This window comes from Salvelinus fontinalis, chromosome 5, assembly GCF_029448725.1.
Source record: "Salvelinus fontinalis isolate EN_2023a chromosome 5, ASM2944872v1, whole genome shotgun sequence".
NCBI classification, from domain to species: domain Eukaryota; kingdom Metazoa; phylum Chordata; class Actinopteri; order Salmoniformes; family Salmonidae; genus Salvelinus; species Salvelinus fontinalis.
The window spans coordinates 39131016-39151184 of record NC_074669.1 but is presented as its reverse complement, the minus strand read 5'-3'; the positions used below and the strand labels follow the sequence as shown (position 1 = coordinate 39151184).

The window sequence follows — 20169 nt, the reverse complement described above, 5'->3', positions numbered from 1 at the left end:
TAGAGCGTTGGACTAGTAACCAGCAGGTAGCCTAGTGGTTAGAGCGTTGGTCTAGTAACCAGCAGGTAGCCTAGTGGTTAGAGCGTTGGACTAGTAACCGGAAGGTCGCCTAGTGGTTAGAGCGTTGGTCCAGTAACCGGCAGGTCGCCTAGTGGTTAGTGGGGAGCAGGTAGCCTAGTGGTTAGAGCGTTGGACTAGTAGCCAGCAGGTAGTCTAGTGGTTAGAGTGTTGGACTAGTAACCAGCAGGTAGCCTAGTGGTTAGAGCGTTGGACTAGTAACCAGCAGGTAGCCTAGTGGTTAGTGTTGTACTAGTAACCGGCAGGTCGCCTAGTGGTTAGAGCGTTGTACTAGTAACCGGCAGGTCACCTAGAGGTTAGAGCGTTGGACTAGTAACCGGCAGGTCACCTAGAGGTTAGAGCGTTGGACTAGTAACCAGCAGGTAGCCTAGTGGTTAGAGCGTTGGGCTAGTAACCGGCAGGTAGCCTAGTGGTTAGAGCGTTGGACTAGTAACCGGCAGGTAGCCTAGTGGTTAGAGCGTTGGACTAGTAACCGGCAGGTAGCCTAGTGGTTAGAGAGTTGGACTAGTAACCAGCAGGTAGTCTAGTGGTTAGAGCGTTGGACTAGTAACCAGCAGGGAGCCTAGTGGTTAGAGCGTTGGACTAGTAACCAGCAGGGAGCCTAGTGGTTAGAGCGTTGGACTAGTAACCGGCAGGGAGCCTAGTGGTTAGAGCGTTGGACTAGTAACCGGCAGGGAGCCTAGTGGTTAGAGCGTTGGACTAGTAACCGGCAGGGAGCCTAGTGGTTAGAGTGGGGAGGCAGGTAGCCTAGTGGTTAGAGCGTTGGACTAGTAACCGGCAGGTAGCCTAGTGGTTAGAGCGTTGGACTAGTAACCGGCAGGTAGCCTAGTGGTTAGAGCGTTGGACTAGTAACCCGCAGGTAGCCTAGTGGTTAGAGCGTTGGACTAGTAACCGGCAGGGAGCCTAGTGGTTAGAGCGTTGGACTAGTAACCGGCAGGGAGCCTAGTGGTTAGAGCGTTGGACTAGTAACCGGCAGGTAGCCTAGTGGTTAGAGCGTTGGACTAGTAACCGGCAGTGAGCCTAGTGGTTAGAGCGTTGGACTAGTAACCGGCAGTGAGCCTAGTGGTTAGAGCGTTGGACTAGTAACCGGCAGGTGGACTAGTAACCGGCAGGTAGCCTAGTGGTTAGAGCGTTGGACTAGTAACCGGCAGGTAGCCTAGTGGTTAGAGCGTTGGACTAGTAACCGGCAGGTAGCCTAGTGGTTAGAGCGTTGGGCTAGTAACCGGCAGGTAGCCTAGTGGTTAGAGCGTTGGGCTAGTAACCGGCAGGTAGCCTAGTGGTTAGAGCGTTGGGCTAGTAACCGGCAGGTAGCCTAGTGGTTAGAGCGTTGGACTAGTAACCGGCAGGTAGCCTAGTGGTTAGAGCGTTGGACTAGTAACCGGCAGGTAGCCTAGTGGTTAGAGCGTTGGACTAGTAACCGGCAGGTAGCCTAGTGGTTAGAGCGTTGGACTAGTAACCGGCAGGTAGCCTAGTGGTTAGAGCGTTGGACTAGTAACCGGCAGGTAGCCTAGTGGTTAGAGCGTTGGACTAGTAACCGGCAGGTAGCCTAGTGGTTAGAGCGTTGGACTAGTAACCGGCAGGTAGCCTAGTGGTTAGAGCGTTGGACTAGTAACCGGCAGGTAGCCTAGTGGTTAGAGCGTTGGACTAGTAACCGGCAGGTAGCCTAGTGGTTAGAGCGTTGGACTAGTAACCGGCAGGTAGCCTAGCGGTTAGAGCGTTGGACTAGTAACCGGCAGGTAGCCTAGCGGTTAGAGCGTTGGACTAGTAACCGGCAGGTAGCCTAGTGGTTAGAGCGTTGGACTAGTAACCGGCAGGTAGCCTAGTGGTTAGAGCGTTGGACTAGTAACCGGCAGGTAGCCTAGTGGTTAGAGCGTTGGACTAGTAACCGGCAGGTAGCCTAGTGGTTAGAGCGTTGGACTAGTAACCGGCAGGTAGCCTAGTGGTTAGTGCGTTGGACTAGTAACCGGCAGGTAGCCTAGTGGTTAGAGCGTTGGACTAGTAACCGGCAGGTAGCCTAGTGGTTAGAGCGTTGGACTAGTAACCGGCAGGTAGCCTAGTGGTTAGAGCGTTGGACTAGTAACCGGCAGGTAGCCTAGTGGTTAGAGCGTTGGACTAGTAACCGGCAGGTAGCCTAGTGGTTAGAGCGTTGGACTAGTAACCGGCAGGTAGCCTAGTGGTTAGAGCGTTGGACTAGTAACTGGCAGGTAGCCTAGTGGTTAGTGTTGGACTAGTAACCGGCAGGTAGCCTAGTGGTTAGAGCGTTGGACTAGTAACCGGCAGGTAGCCTAGTGGTTAGAGCGTTGGACTAGTAACCGGCAGGTAGCCTAGTGATTAGAGCGTTGGACTAGTAACCGGCAGGTAGCCTAGTGGTTAGAGCGTTGGACTAGTAACCGGCAGGTAGCCTAGTGGTTAGAGCGTTGGACTAGTAACCGGCAGGTAGCCTAGTGGTTAGTGTTGGACTAGTAACCCAGCAGGTAGCCTAGTGGTTAGAGCGTTGGACTAGTAACCGGCAGGTAGTCTAGTGGTTAGAGCGTTGGACTAGTAACCGGCAGGTAGTCTAGTGGTTAGAGCGTTGGACTAGTAACCGGCAGGTAGCCTAGTGGTTAGAGCGTTGGACTAGTAACCGGCAGGTAGCCTAGTGGTTAGAGCGTTGGACTAGTAGCCAGCAGGTAGCCTAGTGGTTAGAGTGTTGGACTAGTAACCAGCAGGTAGCCTAGTGGTTAGAGCATTGGGCTAGTAACCAGCAGGTGGCCTAGTGGTTAGAGCATTGGGCTAGTAACCAGCAGGTAGCCTAGTGGTTAGTGTTGGACTAGTAACCCAGCAGGTAGCCTAGTGGTTAGAGCGTTGGACTAGTAACCGGCAGGTAGCCTAGTGGTTAGAGCGTTGGACTAGTAACCAGCAGGTAGCCTAGTGGTTAGTGTTGGACTAGTAACCCAGCAGGTAGCCTAGTGGTTAGAGCGTTGGACTAGTAACCGGCAGGTAGTCTAGTGGTTAGAGCATTGGACTAGTAACCGGCAGGTAGTCTAGTGGTTAGAGCGTTGGACTAGTAACCGGCAGGTAGCCTAGTGGTTAGAGCGTTGGACTAGTAACCGGCAGGTAGCCTAGTGGTTAGAGCGTTGGACTAGTAACCAGCAGGTAGCCTAGTGGTTAGTGTTGGACTAGTAACCCAGCAGGTAGCCTAGTGGTTAGAGCGTTGGACTAGTAACCGGCAGGTAGTCTAGTGGTTAGAGCGTTGGACTAGTAAACGAAAAGGTTACTAGATTGAATCCCTGATCTGACATGTTAAAAATCTGTCATTCTGCCCCTGAACAAGTTCACTGTTCCTAGGCCGTCATTGAAAATAATAATTTGTTCTTAACGGACTTACCTAGTTAAATAAGCACCCACCTGATGATGAGTCCACACGTTGTTTCTAAGAAGTGTCTGTACCTCAGGCTGTGGAACAGCTCAACGTCAAGACGAGGAGTTACAGAGACCTGCTGTCGGATGAACCTTTCACCAGACAGGACATCATCACCCTGCAGGTATTCAATAGGTTTACTGATCTTCATTGTGTCTGTGCTGAGCCTGAAGCCTGCCATAAGCATCATGGGAAATGTAGTCCTGAGGTCTTGACTTTGTCTGTCGTTTTGTTTCTACACTACAGGATCCTACCAACCTGGATAAGTTCAATGTCTCAGACTTCTTCCACGTCAAGAACAACCTCAAAGTACTGGACCCTGGTGGGTAACCGAGTCCCAAATGGTCAACTATTCCCTATCTATTCTACCATAGGGCTCTGGTCTAAAGTAGTGCACTATATAGGGAATAGGGCTCTTGTCTAAAGTAGTGCACTATATAGGGGTTAGGGGCTATAGGGCTCTGGTCTAAAGTAGTGCACTATATAGGGGGCCATAGGGCTCTGGTCTAAAGTAGTGCTCTATATAGGGGATAGGGGGCTATAGGGCTCTGGTCTAAAGTAGTGCACTATATAGGGCGTCATAGGGCTCTGGTCTAAAGTAGTGCTCTATATAGGGGTTAGGGGGCCATAGGGCTCTGGTCTAAAGTAGTGTACTATATAGGGGTTAGGGGGCTATAGGGCTCTGGTCTAAAGTAGTGCACTATATAGGGGGCCATAGGGCTCTGGTCTAAAGTAGTGCTCTATATAGGGGATAGGGGGCTATAGGGCTCTGGTCTAAAGTAGTGCACTATATAGGGGGCCATAGGGCTCTGGTCTAAAGTAGTGCTCTATATAGGGGATAGGGGGCTATAGGGCTCTGGTCTAAAGTAGTGCACTATATAGGGTTCCATAGGGCTCTGGTCTAAAGTAGTGCTCTACATAGGGAATAGGGTTCCATAGGGCTCTGGTCTATAGTAGTGCTCTATATAGGGGTTAGGGGGCCATCTGGGACGTGTGATGTAAGGCCCTATCTGGATGTTTCTGTTTGAGATGGCGATGAGGTTGTTTGTTGTAAACTCCCATCGTTTTGATGTGTGTAGATGAGGAGAAGGCTAAACTGGACCCGAGTTACCACCTGAACAGTACCAACCTCGAGACCAGAGAGACCCTGGCTGAGCTCTACAAGGGTTATAAAGGAGACGCTCTACTGGCCTCCACCATGAAGGAACCACAGGCCAAGAAGACTGACAAGATTAACGCGGTGATGACACACACCTGTCTGTCTGTCTGTCTCTGTCTGTCTCTGTCTGTCTCTGTCTGTCTCTGTCTGTCTCTGTCTGTCTCTGTCTGTCTCTGTCTGTCTCTGTCTGTCTCTGTCTCTCTCTGTCTCTCTCTGTCTCTGTCTCTGTCTGTCTCTGTCTGTCTCTGTCTGTCTCTGTCTGTCTCTGTCTGTCTCTGTCTGTCTCTGTCTCTGTCTCTGTCTGTCTCTGTCTCTGTCTCTGTCTCTGTGTCTCTGTCTCTGTCTCTGTGTCTCTGTCTCTGTCTCTGTGTCTCTGTCTCTGTCTCTGTGTCTGTGTCTCTGTGTCTCTGTCTCTGTCTCTGTCTCTGTCTCTGTGTCTGTGTCTGTGTGTCTGTGTTTCTGTCTGTCTCTGTCTGTCTCTGTCTGTCTCTGTCTGTCTGTCTCTGTGTCTGTCTCTGTCTGTCTCTGTGTCTCTGTCTGTCTCTGTGTCTCTGTCTCTGTCTGTCTCTGTCTCTGTGTCTCTGTCTGTCTCTGTCTCTGTGTCTCTGTGTCTGTCTCTGTGTGTCTGTGTCTGTGTCTCTGTGTCTCTGTGTCTGTGTCTCTGTGTCTCTGTGTCTCTGTGTCTGTGTCTCTGTCTCTGTGTCTCTGTGTCTCTGTCTCTGTCTCTGTCTCTGTGTCTCTGTCTCTGTCTCTGTGTCTGTGTCTGTGTCTCTGTGTCTGTGTCTCTGTGTCTGTGTCTGTCTCTGTGTCTGTCTCTGTCTCTGTGTCTGTGTCTGTGTCTGTGTCTGTCTCTGTCTCTGTGTCTGTCTCTGTCTCTGTGTCTGTCTCTGTCTCTGTCTCTGTGTCTGTCTTTGTCTGTCTGTGTCTCTGTGTCTGTCTCTGTCTGTCTGTGTCTCTGTGTCTGTCTCTGTCTGTCTGTCTCTGTCTCCTCTTTTTCTCTCAATTCAGTAGACTTTTTATTGACATGTTAAATGACTTTCATTATCATAGTATACATAAGGTATCAATGATGGTAGTGGTGGAAATGGAACTACAACATCCATAAGGTATCAATGATGGTAGTAGTGGAAATGGAACTACAACATCCATAAGGTATCAATGATGGTAGTGGTGGAAATGGAACTACAACATCCATAAGGTATCAATGATGGTAGTAGTGGAAATGGAACTACAACATCCATAAGGTATAGCCAGACTGTCCTCTCTGGGCAGCCAGGTTTGTCTGTGACGACCGGTCTCTGTAGCCAGTTGTTGACGGTCCAAGAGGTCACTGCTCAGCCCGGGCGGCGTTCCCATTGTTCTGCCGTTTCCTACTTCTGGGAAATGGGAATGCTGGGTAGGGGGAGGTGGCGTGACCCTATATAGTGGACTACTGTTGGGCGGTAGGGCCTAGTTGTTAAGTGTCTAAGGCTCGGTGTTATTGACAGGACCAATGACTTCTCTCCCTCCCTCAGGTTTACAGGCAGAGTATCTAGGGGCTAGGGTTTAAGTGTGTAGGGTACTAACCGTTCTCTCCCTCCCCTAGGCTCATTACTCCACTGGCAGAGTGTCTGCTTCCTTCACCTCCACAGCCATGACCCCTGCTACCGAACACACTGCAGGTTAGTGGTCTCTGCTACCGAACACACTGCAGGTTAGTGGTCTCTGCTACCGAACACACTGCAGGTTAGTGGTCTCTGGTAACACACTGCAGGTTAGTGGTCTCTGGTAACACACTGCAGGTTAGTGGTCTCTGGTAACGACACACTGCAGGTTAGTGGTCTCTGGTAACAACACACTGCAGGTTAGTGGTCTCTGGTAACACACTGCAGGTTAGTGGTCTCTGGTAACACCACACTGCAGGTTAGTGGTCTCTGGTAACACACTGCAGGTTAGTGGTCTCTGGTAACACCACACTGCAGGTTAGTGGTCTCTGGTAACACACTGCAGGTTAGTGGTCTCTGGTAACGACACACTGCAGGTTAGTGGTCTCTGGTAACGACACACTGCAGGTTAGTGGTCTCTGGTAACATACTGCAGGTTAGTGGTCTCTGGTAACGACACACTGCAGGTTAGTGGTCTCTGGTAACGACACACTGCAGGTTAGTGGTCTCTGGTAACACCACACTGCAGGTTAGTGGTCTCGTAACACCACACTGCAGGTTAGTGGTCTCTGGTAACACCACACTGCAGGTTAGTGGTCTCTGGTAACGACACACTGCAGGTTAGTGGTCTCTGGTAACACACTGCAGGTTAGTGGTCTCTGGTAACACCACACTGCAGGTTAGTGGTCTCTGGTAACAACACACTGCAGGTTAGTGGTCTCTGGTAACACACTGCAGGTTAGTGGTCTCTGGTAACACCACACTGCAGGTTAGTGGTCTCTGGTAACACCACACTGCAGGTTAGTGGTCTCTGGTAACACCACACTGCAGGTTAGTGGTCTCTGGTAACACCACACTGCAGGTTAGTGGTCTCTGGTAACACCACACTGCAGGTTAGTGGTCTCTGGTAACACCACACTGCAGGTTAGTGGTCTCTGGTAACACCACACTGCAGGTTAGTGGTCTCTGGTAACACCACACTGCAGGTTAGTGGTCTCTGGTAACACCACACTGCAGGTTAGTGGTCTCTGGTAACACCACACTGCAGGTTAGTGGTCTCTGGTAACACACTGCAGGTTAGTGGTCTCTGGTAACACACTGCAGGTTAGTGGTCTCTGGTAACGACACACTGCAGGTTAGTGGTCTCTGGTAACACCACACTGCAGGTTAGTGGTCTCTGGTAACACACTGCAGGTTAGTGGTCTCTGGTAACGACACACTGCAGGTTAGTGGTCTCTGGTAACGACACACTGCAGGTTAGTGGTCTCTGGTAACACCACACTGCAGGTTAGTGGTCTCTGGTAACGACACACTGCAGGTTAGTGGTCTCTGATAACAACACACTGCAGGTTAGTGGTCTCTGGTAACAACACACTGCAGGTTAGTGGTCTCTGGTAACACCACACTGCAGGTTAGTGGTCTCTGGTAACGACACACTGCAGGTTAGTGGTCTCTGGTAACGACACACTGCAGGTTAGTGGTCTCTGGTAACACCACACTGCAGGTTAGTGGTCTCTGGTAACGACACACTGCAGGTTAGTGGTCTCTGGTAACACACTGCAGGTTAGTGGTCTCTGGTAACATACTGCAGGTTAGTGGTCTCTGGTAACGACACACTGCAGGTTAGTGGTCTCTGGTAACGACACACTGCAGGTTAGTGGTCTCTGGTAACGACACACTGCAGGTTAGTGGTCTCTGGTAACGACACACTGCAGGTTAGTGGTCTCTGGTAACGACACACTGCAGGTTAGTGGTCTCTGGTAACACACTGCAGGTTAGTGGTCTCTGGTAACACACTGCAGGTTAGTGGTCTCTGGTAACGACACACTGCAGGTTAGTGGTCTCTGGTAACGACACACTGCAGGTTAGTGGTCTCTGGTAACACCACACTGCAGGTTAGTGGTCTCTGGTAACACCACACTGCAGGTTAGTGGTCTCTGGTAACACCACACTGCAGGTTAGTGGTCTCGTAACACCACACTGCAGGTTAGTGGTCTCGTAACACCACACTGCAGGTTTGTGGTCTCTGGTAACACCACACTGCAGGTTAGTGGTCTCTGGTAACAACACACTGCAGGTTAGTGGTCTCTGGTAACACCACACTGCAGGTTAGTGGTCTCTGGTAACACACTGCAGGTTAGTGGTCTCTGGTAACGACACACTGCAGGTTAGTGGTCTCTGGTAACGACACACTGCAGGTTAGTGGTCTCTGGTAACACCACACTGCAGGTTAGTGGTCTCTGGTAACGACACACTGCAGGTTAGTGGTCTCTGATAACAACACACTGCAGGTTAGTGGTCTCTGGTAACAACACACTGCAGGTTAGTGGTCTCTGGTAACACCACACTGCAGGTTAGTGGTCTCTGGTAACGACACACTGCAGGTTAGTGGTCTCTGGTAACGACACACTGCAGGTTAGTGGTCTCTGGTAACACCACACTGCAGGTTAGTGGTCTCTGGTAACGACACACTGCAGGTTAGTGGTCTCTGGTAACACACTGCAGGTTAGTGGTCTCTGGTAACATACTGCAGGTTAGTGGTCTCTGGTAACGACACACTGCAGGTTAGTGGTCTCTGGTAACGACACACTGCAGGTTAGTGGTCTCTGGTAACGACACACTGCAGGTTAGTGGTCTCTGGTAACGACACACTGCAGGTTAGTGGTCTCTGGTAACGACACACTGCAGGTTAGTGGTCTCTGGTAACACACTGCAGGTTAGTGGTCTCTGGTAACACACTGCAGGTTAGTGGTCTCTGGTAACGACACACTGCAGGTTAGTGGTCTCTGGTAACGACACACTGCAGGTTAGTGGTCTCTGGTAACACCACACTGCAGGTTAGTGGTCTCTGGTAACACCACACTGCAGGTTAGTGGTCTCTGGTAACACCACACTGCAGGTTAGTGGTCTCGTAACACCACACTGCAGGTTAGTGGTCTCGTAACACCACACTGCAGGTTTGTGGTCTCTGGTAACACCACACTGCAGGTTAGTGGTCTCTGGTAACAACACACTGCAGGTTAGTGGTCTCTGGTAACACCACACTGCAGGTTAGTGGTCTCTGGTAACACCACACTGCAGGTTAGTGGTCTCTGGTAACACACTGCAGGTTAGTGGTCTCTGAAAACAACACACTGCAGGTTAGTGGTCTCTGGTAACAACACACTGCAGGTTAGTGGTCTCTGGTAACATACTGCAGGTTAGTGGTCTCTGGTAACGACACACTGCGGGTTAGTGGTCTCTGGTAACACCACACTGCAGGTTAGTGGTCTCGTAACACCACACTGCAGGTTAGTGGTCTCGTAACACCACACTGCAGGTTAGTGGTCTCTAGTAACACCACACTGCAGGTTAGTGGTCTCTAGTAACACCACACTGCAGGTTAGTGGTCTCGTAACACCACACTGCAGGTTAGTGGTCTCTGGTAACACCACACTGCAGGTTAGTGGTCTCTGGTAACACCACACTGCAGGTTAGTGGTCTCTGGTAACATACTGCAGGTTAGTGGTCTCTGGTAACGACACACTGCGGGTTAGTGGTCTCTGGTAACACCACACTGCAGGTTAGTGGTCTCTGGTAACATACTGCAGGTTAGTGGTCTCTGGTAACACCACACTGCAGGTTAGTGGTCTCTGGTAACATACTGCAGGTTAGTGGTCTCTGGTAACATACTGCAGGTTAGTGGTCTCTGGTAACACCACACTGCAGGTTAGTGGTCTCTGGTAACACCACACTGCAGGTTAGTGGTCTCTGGTAACGACACACTGCAGGTTAGTGGTCTCTGGTAACAACACACTGCAGGTTAGTGGTCTCTGATAACACCACACTGCAGGTTAGTGGTCTCTGGTAACACCACACTGCAGCTTAGCGGTCTCTGGTAACACCACACTGCAGGTTAGTGGTCTCTGGTAACACCACACTGCAGGTTAGTGGTCTCTGGTAACACCACACTGCAGGTTAGTGGTCTCTGGTAACATACTGCAGGTTAGTGGTCTCTGGTAACGACACACTGCGGGTTAGTGGTCTCTGGTAACACCACACTGCAGGTTAGTGGTCTCTGGTAACATACTGCAGGTTAGTGGTCTCTGGTAACACCACACTGCAGGTTAGTGGTCTCTGGTAACATACTGCAGGTTAGTGGTCTCTGGTAACATACTGCAGGTTAGTGGTCTCTGGTAACACCACACTGCAGGTTAGTGGTCTCTGGTAACACCACACTGCAGGTTAGTGGTCTCTGGTAACGACACACTGCAGGTTAGTGGTCTCTGGTAACAACACACTGCAGGTTAGTGGTCTCTGATAACACCACACTGCAGGTTAGTGGTCTCTGGTAACACCACACTGCAGCTTAGCGGTCTCTGGTAACGACACACTGCAGCTTAGCGGTCTCTGGTAACGACACACTGCAGGTTAGCGGTCTCTGGTAACACCACACTGCAGGTTAGCGGTCTCTGGTAACGACACACTGCAGGTTAGTGGTCTCTGGTAACACCACACTGCAGGTTAGTGGTCTCTGGTAACACCACACTGCAGGTTAGTGGTCTCTGGTAACACCACACTGCAGGTTAGTGGTCTCTGGTAACGACACACTGCAGGTTAGTGGTCTCTGGTAACGACACACTGCAGGTTAGTGGTCTCTGGTAACGACATACTGCAGGTTAGTGGTCTCTGGTAACACACTGCAGGTTAGTGGTCTCTGGTAACACCACACTGCAGGTTAGTGGTCTCTGGTAACACCACACTGCAGGTTAGTGGTCTCTGGTAACACACTGCAGGTTAGTGGTCTCTGGTAACATACTGCAGGTTAGTGGTCTCTGGTAACGACACACTGCAGGTTAGTGGTCTCTGGTAACACCACACTGCAGGTTAGTGGTCTCTGGTAACACCACACTGCAGGTTAGTGGTCTCTGGTAACACCACACTGCAGGTTAGTGGTCTCTGGTAACACCACACTGCAGGTTAGTGGTCTCTGGTAACACCACACTGCAGGTTAGTGGTCTCTGGTACCACCACACTGCAGGTTAGTGGTCTCTGGTAACACCACACTGCAGGTTAGTGGTCTCTGGTAACACCACACTGCAGGTTAGTGGTCTCTGGTAACACACTGCAGGTTAGTGGTCTCTGGTAACACACTGCAGGTTAGTGGTCTCTGGTAACACCACACTGCGGGTTAGTGGTCTCTGGTAACACACTGCAGGTTAGTGGTCTCTGGTAACACACTGCAGGTTAGTGGTCTCTGGTAACACCACACTGCGGGTTAGTGGTCTCTGTACATCTTAGGCCTGTCCTCTCTCCACACAGATAACAGCTCAGCAACATGTCTGTGTTTTGAGAAACATGTTTTCTCTGCTTGTTGTAGATGCGATCTCAGAAGACACGGTGCGTTATTCCTATGTGAAGAAGAAAGGTTACGTTCGCCTCCACACCAACAAGGGGGACATCAACCTGGAGCTGTACTGTGACAAGGTGTGTGGTCCTTTGTACTTCAGTTTGGTAGAACATGGTGGGATAGTGGGTTCCATTTCCCTCTTCCAACTCTCTCCCCTCCTCTCTCCTCCTCCCTCTGTCCCCCTCTCCTCCTCCCTCCCCCTCGTCCCCCTCTCCTCCTCCCTCCCCCTCGTCCCCCTCTCCTCCTCCCTCCCCCTCGTCCCCCTCTCCTCCCTCCGTCCCCCTCGTCCCCCTCTCCTCCTCTCTCCCTCCCCCTCGTCCTCCTCTCCTCCTCCCTCTGTCCCCCTCTCCTCCTCCCTCCCCCTCGTCCCCCTCTCCTCCTCCCTCCGTCCCCCTCTCATCCTCCCTCCCTCCCCCTCGTCCCCCTCTCATCCTCCCTCCCTCCCCCTCGTCCCCCTCTCCTCCTCCCTCCGTCCCCCTCTCCTCCTCCCTCCCTCCCCCTCGTCCCCCTCTCCTCCTCCCTCCCTCCCCCTCGTCCCCCTCTCCTCCTCCCTCCCTCCCCCTCTCCTCCTCCCTCCGTCCCCCTCTGCTCCTCCCTCCCTCCTCCTCCCTCGTCCCCCTCTCCTCCCTCCCCCTCTCCTCCTCCCTCCCCCTCGTCCCCCTCTCCTCCTCCCTCCGTCCCCCTCTCCTCCTCCCTCCGTCCCCCTCTCCTCCTCCCTCCGTCCCCCTCTCCTCCTCCCTCCGTCCCCCTCTCCTCCTCCCTCCGTCCCCCTCTTCTCCTCCCTCGTCCCCCTCTCCTCCTCCCTCGTCCCCCTCTCCTCCTCCCTCGTCCCCCTCTCCTCCTCCCTCGTCCCCCTCTCCTCCCCCCTCGTCCCCCTCTCTCTCTCTCCCCCTCGTCCCCCTCTCTCTCTCTCCCCCTCGTCCCCCTCTCTCTCTCTCCCCCTCGTCCCCCTCTCTCTCTCTCCCCCCTCGTCCCCCTCTCTCTCTCTCCCCCTCGTCCCCCTCTCTCTCTCTCCCCCTCGTCCCCCTCTCTCTCTCTCCCCCTCGTCCCCCTCTCTCTCTCTCCCCCTCGTCCCCCTCTCTCTCTCTCCCCCTCGTCCCCCTCTCTCTCTCTCCCCCTCGTCCCCCCCTCTCTCTCTCCCCCCTCGTCCCCCCCTCTCTCTCCTCCTCCTTCCTCCCCACAGCTCTTCCTCCTCATTGTATTTGATCTGTAAATGTACATGCGTGAATGAAATGAGTTTGGAAAAACTGAAAGTATGAATAGTTTTCCCTCCTAATCAATTAACTTCCAAAATAACATGGTCGCTGTTGTAGAACGTTCATAATGATTGGTGATTCTTCTGCATGTATAAAAAACCCATCAGGTTGCCTGTTTTTCAGATGTCATGAAGACAAGATTATCGGGGAAATTGTTCTTCTGACACAGCTTGTTAGCGTTTTTAAATCAAATTATTATATAAGTCCTTCTACTCAGAATAATCGTATTATTGTGTGCTATCCGTGTTCCTATTGGTCAGTTACCTTGGTCTCGTACAGGACTGTGTTTTACCTTGGTCTCGTACAGGACAGGTCTTTACCTTTGTCTCGTACAGGACAGGTCTTTACCTTTGTCTCGTACAGGACAGGTCTTTACCTTTGTCTCGTACAGGACAGGTCTTTACCTTTGTCTCGTACAGGACAGGTCTTTACCTTTGTCTCGTACAGGACAGGTCTTTACCTTTGTCTCGTACAGGACAGGTCTTTACCTTTGTCTCGTACAGGACAGGTCTTTACCTTTGTCTCGTACAGGACAGGTCTTTACCTTTGTCTCGTACAGGACAGGTCTTTACCTTTGTCTCGTACAGGACAGGTCTTTACCTTTGTCTCGTACAGGACTGGTCTTTACCTTTGTCTCGTACAGGACTGGTCTTTACCTTTGTCTCGTACAGGACTGGTCTTTACCTTTGTCTCGTACAGGACTGGTCTTTACCTTTGTCTCGTACAGGACAGGTCTTTACCTTTGTCTCGTACAGGACTGTGTTTTAATATATCACTGTATTCGTCTGTCTAATATCTCAGTATGTCCTCTGTCTCCTCCGTCTCTCTCTCCCAGGTTCCTAAAGCAGGAGAGAACTTCACCAAGCTGTGTAAGAAGAGTTACTACGATGGAACTGTCTTCCACAGATCTATCAGGAACTTCATGGTGAGACGAAACGGATTACTGCTTCATTATGACTCACCTGTCGCAACACATTACTGCTTCTCTCTGATTCACCTGTCTCAACACATTACTGCTTCTCTCTGACTCACCTGTCTCAACACATTACTGCTTCTCTCTGACTCACCTGTCTCAACACATTACTGCTTCTCTCTGACTCACCTGTCTCAACACACTACTGCTTCTCTCTGACTCACCTGTCTAAACACATTACTGCTTCTCTCTGACTCACCTGTCTAAACACGTTACTGCTTCTCTCTGACTCACCTGTCTCAACACATTACTGCTTCTCTCTGACTCACCTGTCTAAACACGTTACTGCTTCTCTCTGACTCACCTGTCTCAACACATTACTGCTTCTCTCTGACTCACCTGTCGCAACACATTACTGCTTCTCTCTGACTCACCTGTCTCAACACATTACTGCTTCATTATGACTCACCTGTCTAAACACATTACTGCTTCTCTCTGACTCACCTGTCTCAACACGTTACTGCTTCTCTCTGACTCACCTGTCTCAACACATTACTGCTTCTCTCTGACTCACCTGTCTCAAAACATTACTGCTTCTCTCTGACTCACCTGTCTCAAAACATTACTGCTTCTCTCTGACTCACCTGTCTCAACACACTACTGCTTCTCTCTGACTCACCTGTCTCAACACATTACTGCTTCTCTCTGACTCACCTGTCTCAACACATTACTGCTTCTCTCTGACTCACCTGTCTCAACACATTACTGCTTCTCTCTGACTCACCTGTCTCAACACATTACTGCTTCTCTCTGACTCACCTGTCTCAACACATTACTGCTTCATGAGGACTCACCTGTCTCAACACATTACTGCTTCTCTCTGACTCACCTGTCTCAACACATTACTGCTTCTCTCTGACTCACCTGTCTAAACACATTACTGCTTCTCTCTGACTCACCTGTCTCAACACACTACTGCTTCTCTCTGACTCACCTGTCTCAACACATTACTGCTTCTCTCTGACTCACCTGTCTCAACACATTACTGCTTCTCTCTGACTCACCTGTCTAAACACATTACTGCTTCTCTCTGACTCACCTGTCTCAACACATCACTGCTTCTCTCTGACTCACCTGTCTCAACACATTACTGCTTCTCTCTGACTCACCTGTCTCAACACATTACTGCTTCTCTCTGACTCACCTGTCTCAACACATTACTGCTTCTCTCTGACTCACCTGTCTCAACACATTACTGCTTCTCTCTGACTCACCTGTCTCAACACATTACTGCTTCTCTCTGACTCACCTGTCTCAACACATTACTGCTTCTCTCTGACTCACCTGTCTCAACACATTACTGCTTCTCTCTGACTCACCTGTCTCAACACATTACTGCTTCTCTCTGACTCACCTGTCTCAACACATTACTGCTTCTCTCTGACTCACCTGTCTCAACACATTACTGCTTCTCTCTGACTCACCTGTCTAAACACGTTACTGCTTCTCTCTGACTCACCTGTCTCAACACATTACTGCTTCTCACCGACTCACCTGTCTCAACACATTACTGCTTCTCTCTGACTCACCTGTCTCAACACGTTACTGCTTCTCTCTGACTCACCTGTCTCAACACGTTACTGCTTCTCTCTGACTCACCTGTCTCAACACGTTACTGCTTCATGAGGACTCACCTGTCTGAACACATTACTGCTTCTCTCTGACTCACCTGTCTGAACACATTACTGCTTCTCTCTGACTCACCTGTCTCAACACATTACTGCTTCTCTCTGACTCACCTGTCTCAACACATTACTGCTTCTCTCTGACTCACCTGTCTCAACACATTACTGCTTCTCTCTGACTCACCTGTCTCAACACATTACTGCTTCTCTCTGACTCACCTGTCTCAACACATTACTGCTTCTCTCTGACTCACCTGTCTCAACACATTACTGCTTCTCTCTGACTCACCTGTCTCAACACATTACTGCTTCTCTCTGACTCACCTGTCTCAACACACTACTGCTTCTCTCTGACTCACCTGTCTCAACACATTACTGCTTCTCTCTGACTCACCTGTCTCAACACACTACTGCTTCTCTCTGACTCACCTGTCTCAACACATTACTGCTTCTCTCTGACTCACCTGTCTAAACACATTACTGCTTCTCTCTGACTCACCTGTCTCAACACATTACTGCTTCTCTCTGACTCACCTGTCTCAACACATTACTGCTTCTCTCTGACTCACCTGTCTGAACACATTACTGCTTCTCTCTGACTCACCTGTCTCAACACATTACTGCTTCATGAGGACTCACCTGTCTCAACACATTACTGCTTCATGAGGACTCACCTGTCTCAACACATTACTGCTTCTCTCTGACTCACCTGTCTCAACACATTACTGCTTCTCTCTGACTCACCTGTCTCAACACATTACTGCTTCTCTCTGACTCACCTGTCTCAACACATTACTGCTTCTCTCTGACTCACCTGTCTCAACACATTACTGCTTCTCTCTGACTCACCTGTCTCAACACATTACTGCTTCTCTCTGACTCACCTGTCTCAACACATTACTGCTTCTCTCTGACTCACCTGTCTCAACACACTACTGCTTCTCTCTGACTCACCTGTCTCAACACATTACTGCTTCTCTCTGACTCACCTGTCTCAACACACTACTGCTTCTCTCTGACTTACCTGTCTAAACACATTACTGCTTCTCTCTGACTCACCTGTCTCAACACATTACTGCTTCTCTCTGACTCACCTGTCTCAACACATTACTGCTTCTCTCTGACTCACCTGTCTCAACACATTACTGCTTCTCTCTGACTCACCTGTCTCAACACATTACTGCTTCTCTCTGACTCACCTGTCTCAACACATTACTGCTTCTCTCTGACTCACCTGTCTCAACACATTACTGCTTCTCTCTGACTCACCTGTCTCAACACATTACTGCTTCATGAGGACTCACCTGTCTCAACACATTACTGCTTCTCTCTGACTCACCTGTCTCAACACATTACTGCTTCTCTCTGACTCACCTGTCTCAACACATTACTGCTTCTCTCTGACTCACCTGTCTCAACACATTACTGCTTCTCTCTGACTCACCTGTCTCAACACACTACTGCTTCTCTCTGACTCACCTGTCTCAACACATTACTGCTTCTCTCTGACTCACCTGTCTCAACACACTACTGCTTCTCTCTGACTTACCTGTCTAAACACATTACTGCTTCTCTCTGACTCACCTGTCTCAACACATTACTGCTTCTCTCTGACTCACCTGTCTCAACACATTACTGCTTCTCTCTGACTCACCTGTCTCAACACATTACTGCTTCTCTCTGACTCACCTGTCTCAACACATTACTGCTTCTCTCTGACTCACCTGTCTCAACACATTACTGCTTCTCTCTGACTCACCTGTCTCAACACATTACTGCTTCTCTCTGACTCACCTGTCTCAACACATTACTGCTTCTCTCTGACTCACCTGTCTAAACACATTACTGCTTCATGAGGACTCACCTGTCTCAACGCATTACTGCTTCATGAGGACTCACCTGTCTCAACGCATTACTGCTTCTCTCTGACTCACCTGTCTCAACGCATTACTGCTTCTCTCTGACTCACCTGTCTCAACACATTACTGCTTCTCTCTGACTCACCTGTCTCAACACATTACTGCTTCTCTCTGACTCACCTGTCTCAACACATTACTGCTTCTCTCTGACTCACCTGTCTCAACACATTACTGCTTCGTTCTGACTCACCTGTCTCAACACATTACTGCTTCGTTCTGACTCACCTGTCTCAACACATTACTGCTTCTCTCTGACTCACCTGTCTCAACACATTACTGCTTCTCTCTGACTCACCTGTCTCAACACATTACTGCTTCTCTCTGACTCACCTGTCTCAACACATTACTGCTTCTCTCTGACTCACCTGTCTCAACACATTACTGCTTCTCTCTGACTCACCTGTCTCAACACATTACTGCTTCTCTCTGACTCACCTGTCTCAACACATTACTGCTTCTCTCTGACTCACCTGTCTCAACACATTACTGCTTCTCTCTGACTCACCTGTCTCAACACATTACTGCTTCTCTCTGACTCACCTGTCTCAACACATTACTGCTTCTCTCTGACTCACCTGTCTCAACACATTACTGCTTCTCTCTGACTCACCTGTTTCAACACATTACTGCTTCTCTCTGACTCACCTGTCTCAACACATTACTGCTTCTCTCTGACTCACCTGTCTCAACACATTACTGCTTCTCTCTGACTCACCTGTCTCAACACATTACTGCTTCTCTCTGACTCACCTGTCTCAACACATTACTGCTTCTCTCTGACTCACCTGTCTCAACACATTACTGCTTCTCTCTGACTCACCTGTCTCAACACATTACTGCTTCTCTCTGACTCACCTGTCTCAACACATTACTGCTTCTCTCTGACTCACCTGTCTGAACACATTACTGCTTCTCTCTGACTCACCTGTCTCAACGCATTACTGCTTCTCTCTGACTCACCTGTCTCAACACATTACTGCTTCTCTCTGACTCACCTGTCTCAACACATTACTGCTTCGTTCTGACTCACCTGTCTCAACACATTACTGCTTCGTTCTGACTCACCTGTCTCAACACATTACTGCTTCTCTCTGACTCACCTGTCTCAACACATTACTGCTTCTCTCTGACTCACCTGTCTCAACGCATTACTGCTTCTCTCTGACTCACCTGTCTCAACGCATTACTGCTTCTCTCTGACTCACCTGTCTCAACGCATTACTGCTTCATGAGGACTCACCTGTCTGAACGCATTACTGCTTCATGAGGACTCACCTGTCTGAACGCATTACTGCTTCTCTCTGACTCACCTGTCTCAACGCATTACTGCTTCTCTCTGACTCACCTGTCTCAACGCATTACTGCTTCTCTCTGACTCACCTGTCTCAACACATTACTGCTTCTCTCTGACTCACCTGTCTCAACACATTACTGCTTCTCTCTGACTCACCTGTCTCAACACATTACTGCTTCTCTCTGACTCACCTGTCTCAACACATTACTGCTTCGTTCTGACTCACCTGTCTCAACACATTACTGCTTCTCTCTGACTCACCTGTCTCAACACATTACTGCTTCTCTCTGACTCACCTGTCTCAACACATTACTGCTTCGTTCTGACTCACCTGTCTCAACACATTACTGCTTCGTTCTGACTCACCTGTCTCAACACATTACTGCTTCGTTCTGACTCACCTGTCTCAACACATTACTGCTTCGTTCTGACTCACCTGTCTCAACACATTACTGCTTCTCTCTGACTCACCTGTCTCAACACATTACTGCTTCGTTCTGACTCACCTGTCTCAACACATTACTGCTTCGTTCTGACTCACCTGTCTCAACACATTACTGCTTCTCTCTGACTCACCTGTCTCAACACATTACTGCTTCTCTCTGACTCACCTGTCTCAACACATTACTGCTTCTCTCTGACTCACCTGTCTCAACACATTACTGCTTCTCTCTGACTCACCTGTCTCAACACATTACTGCTTCGTTCTGACTCACCTGTCTCAACACATTACTGCTTCGTTCTGACTCACCTGTCTCAACACATTACTGCTTCTCTCTGACTCACCTGTCTCAACACATTACTGCTTCTCTCTGACTCACCTGTCTCAACACATTACTGCTTCTCTCTGACTCACCTGTCTCAACGCATTACTGCTTCATGAGGACTCACCTGTCTGAACGCATTACTGCTTCATGAGGACTCACCTGTCTCAACGCATTACTGCTTCTCTCTGACTCACCTGTCTCAACGCATTACTGCTTCTCTCTGACTCACCTGTCTCAACACATTACTGCTTCTCTCTGACTCACCTGTCTCAACACATTACTGCTTCTCTCTGACTCACCTGTCTCAACACATTACTGCTTCTCTCTGACTCACCTGTCTCAACACATTACTGCTTCTCTCTGACTCACCTGTCTCAACACATTACTGCTTCGTTCTGACTCACCTGTCTCAACACATTACTGCTTCTCTCTGACTCACCTGTCTCAACACATTACTGCTTCTCTCTGACTCACCTGTCTCAACACATTACTGCTTCGTTCTGACTCACCTGTCTCAACACATTACTGCTTCGTTCTGACTCACCTGTCTCAACACATTACTGCTTCGTTCTGACTCACCTGTCTCAACACATTACTGCTTCGTTCTGACTCACCTGTCTCAACACATTACTGCTTCGTTCTGACTCACCTGTCTCAACACATTAC

General features: G+C 49.8%; 1 protein-coding gene across 1 annotated transcript in view; it reads left to right on the top strand.

The window, feature by feature from the left end:
- The window catches only part of ppil2 (peptidylprolyl isomerase (cyclophilin)-like 2), a 76319-nt gene that overhangs the window by 17744 nt on the left and 38406 nt on the right, over positions 1–20169 (top strand). The window contains exons 8-13 of the mRNA XM_055923360.1: positions 3513–3602; positions 3725–3800; positions 4558–4718; positions 6223–6298; positions 11640–11746; positions 13761–13850. Coding sequence (XP_055779335.1) covers positions 3513–3602; positions 3725–3800; positions 4558–4718; positions 6223–6298; positions 11640–11746; positions 13761–13850 — 600 coding nt within the window. The remainder of the gene's footprint in view (positions 1–3512; positions 3603–3724; positions 3801–4557; positions 4719–6222; positions 6299–11639; positions 11747–13760; positions 13851–20169) is intronic.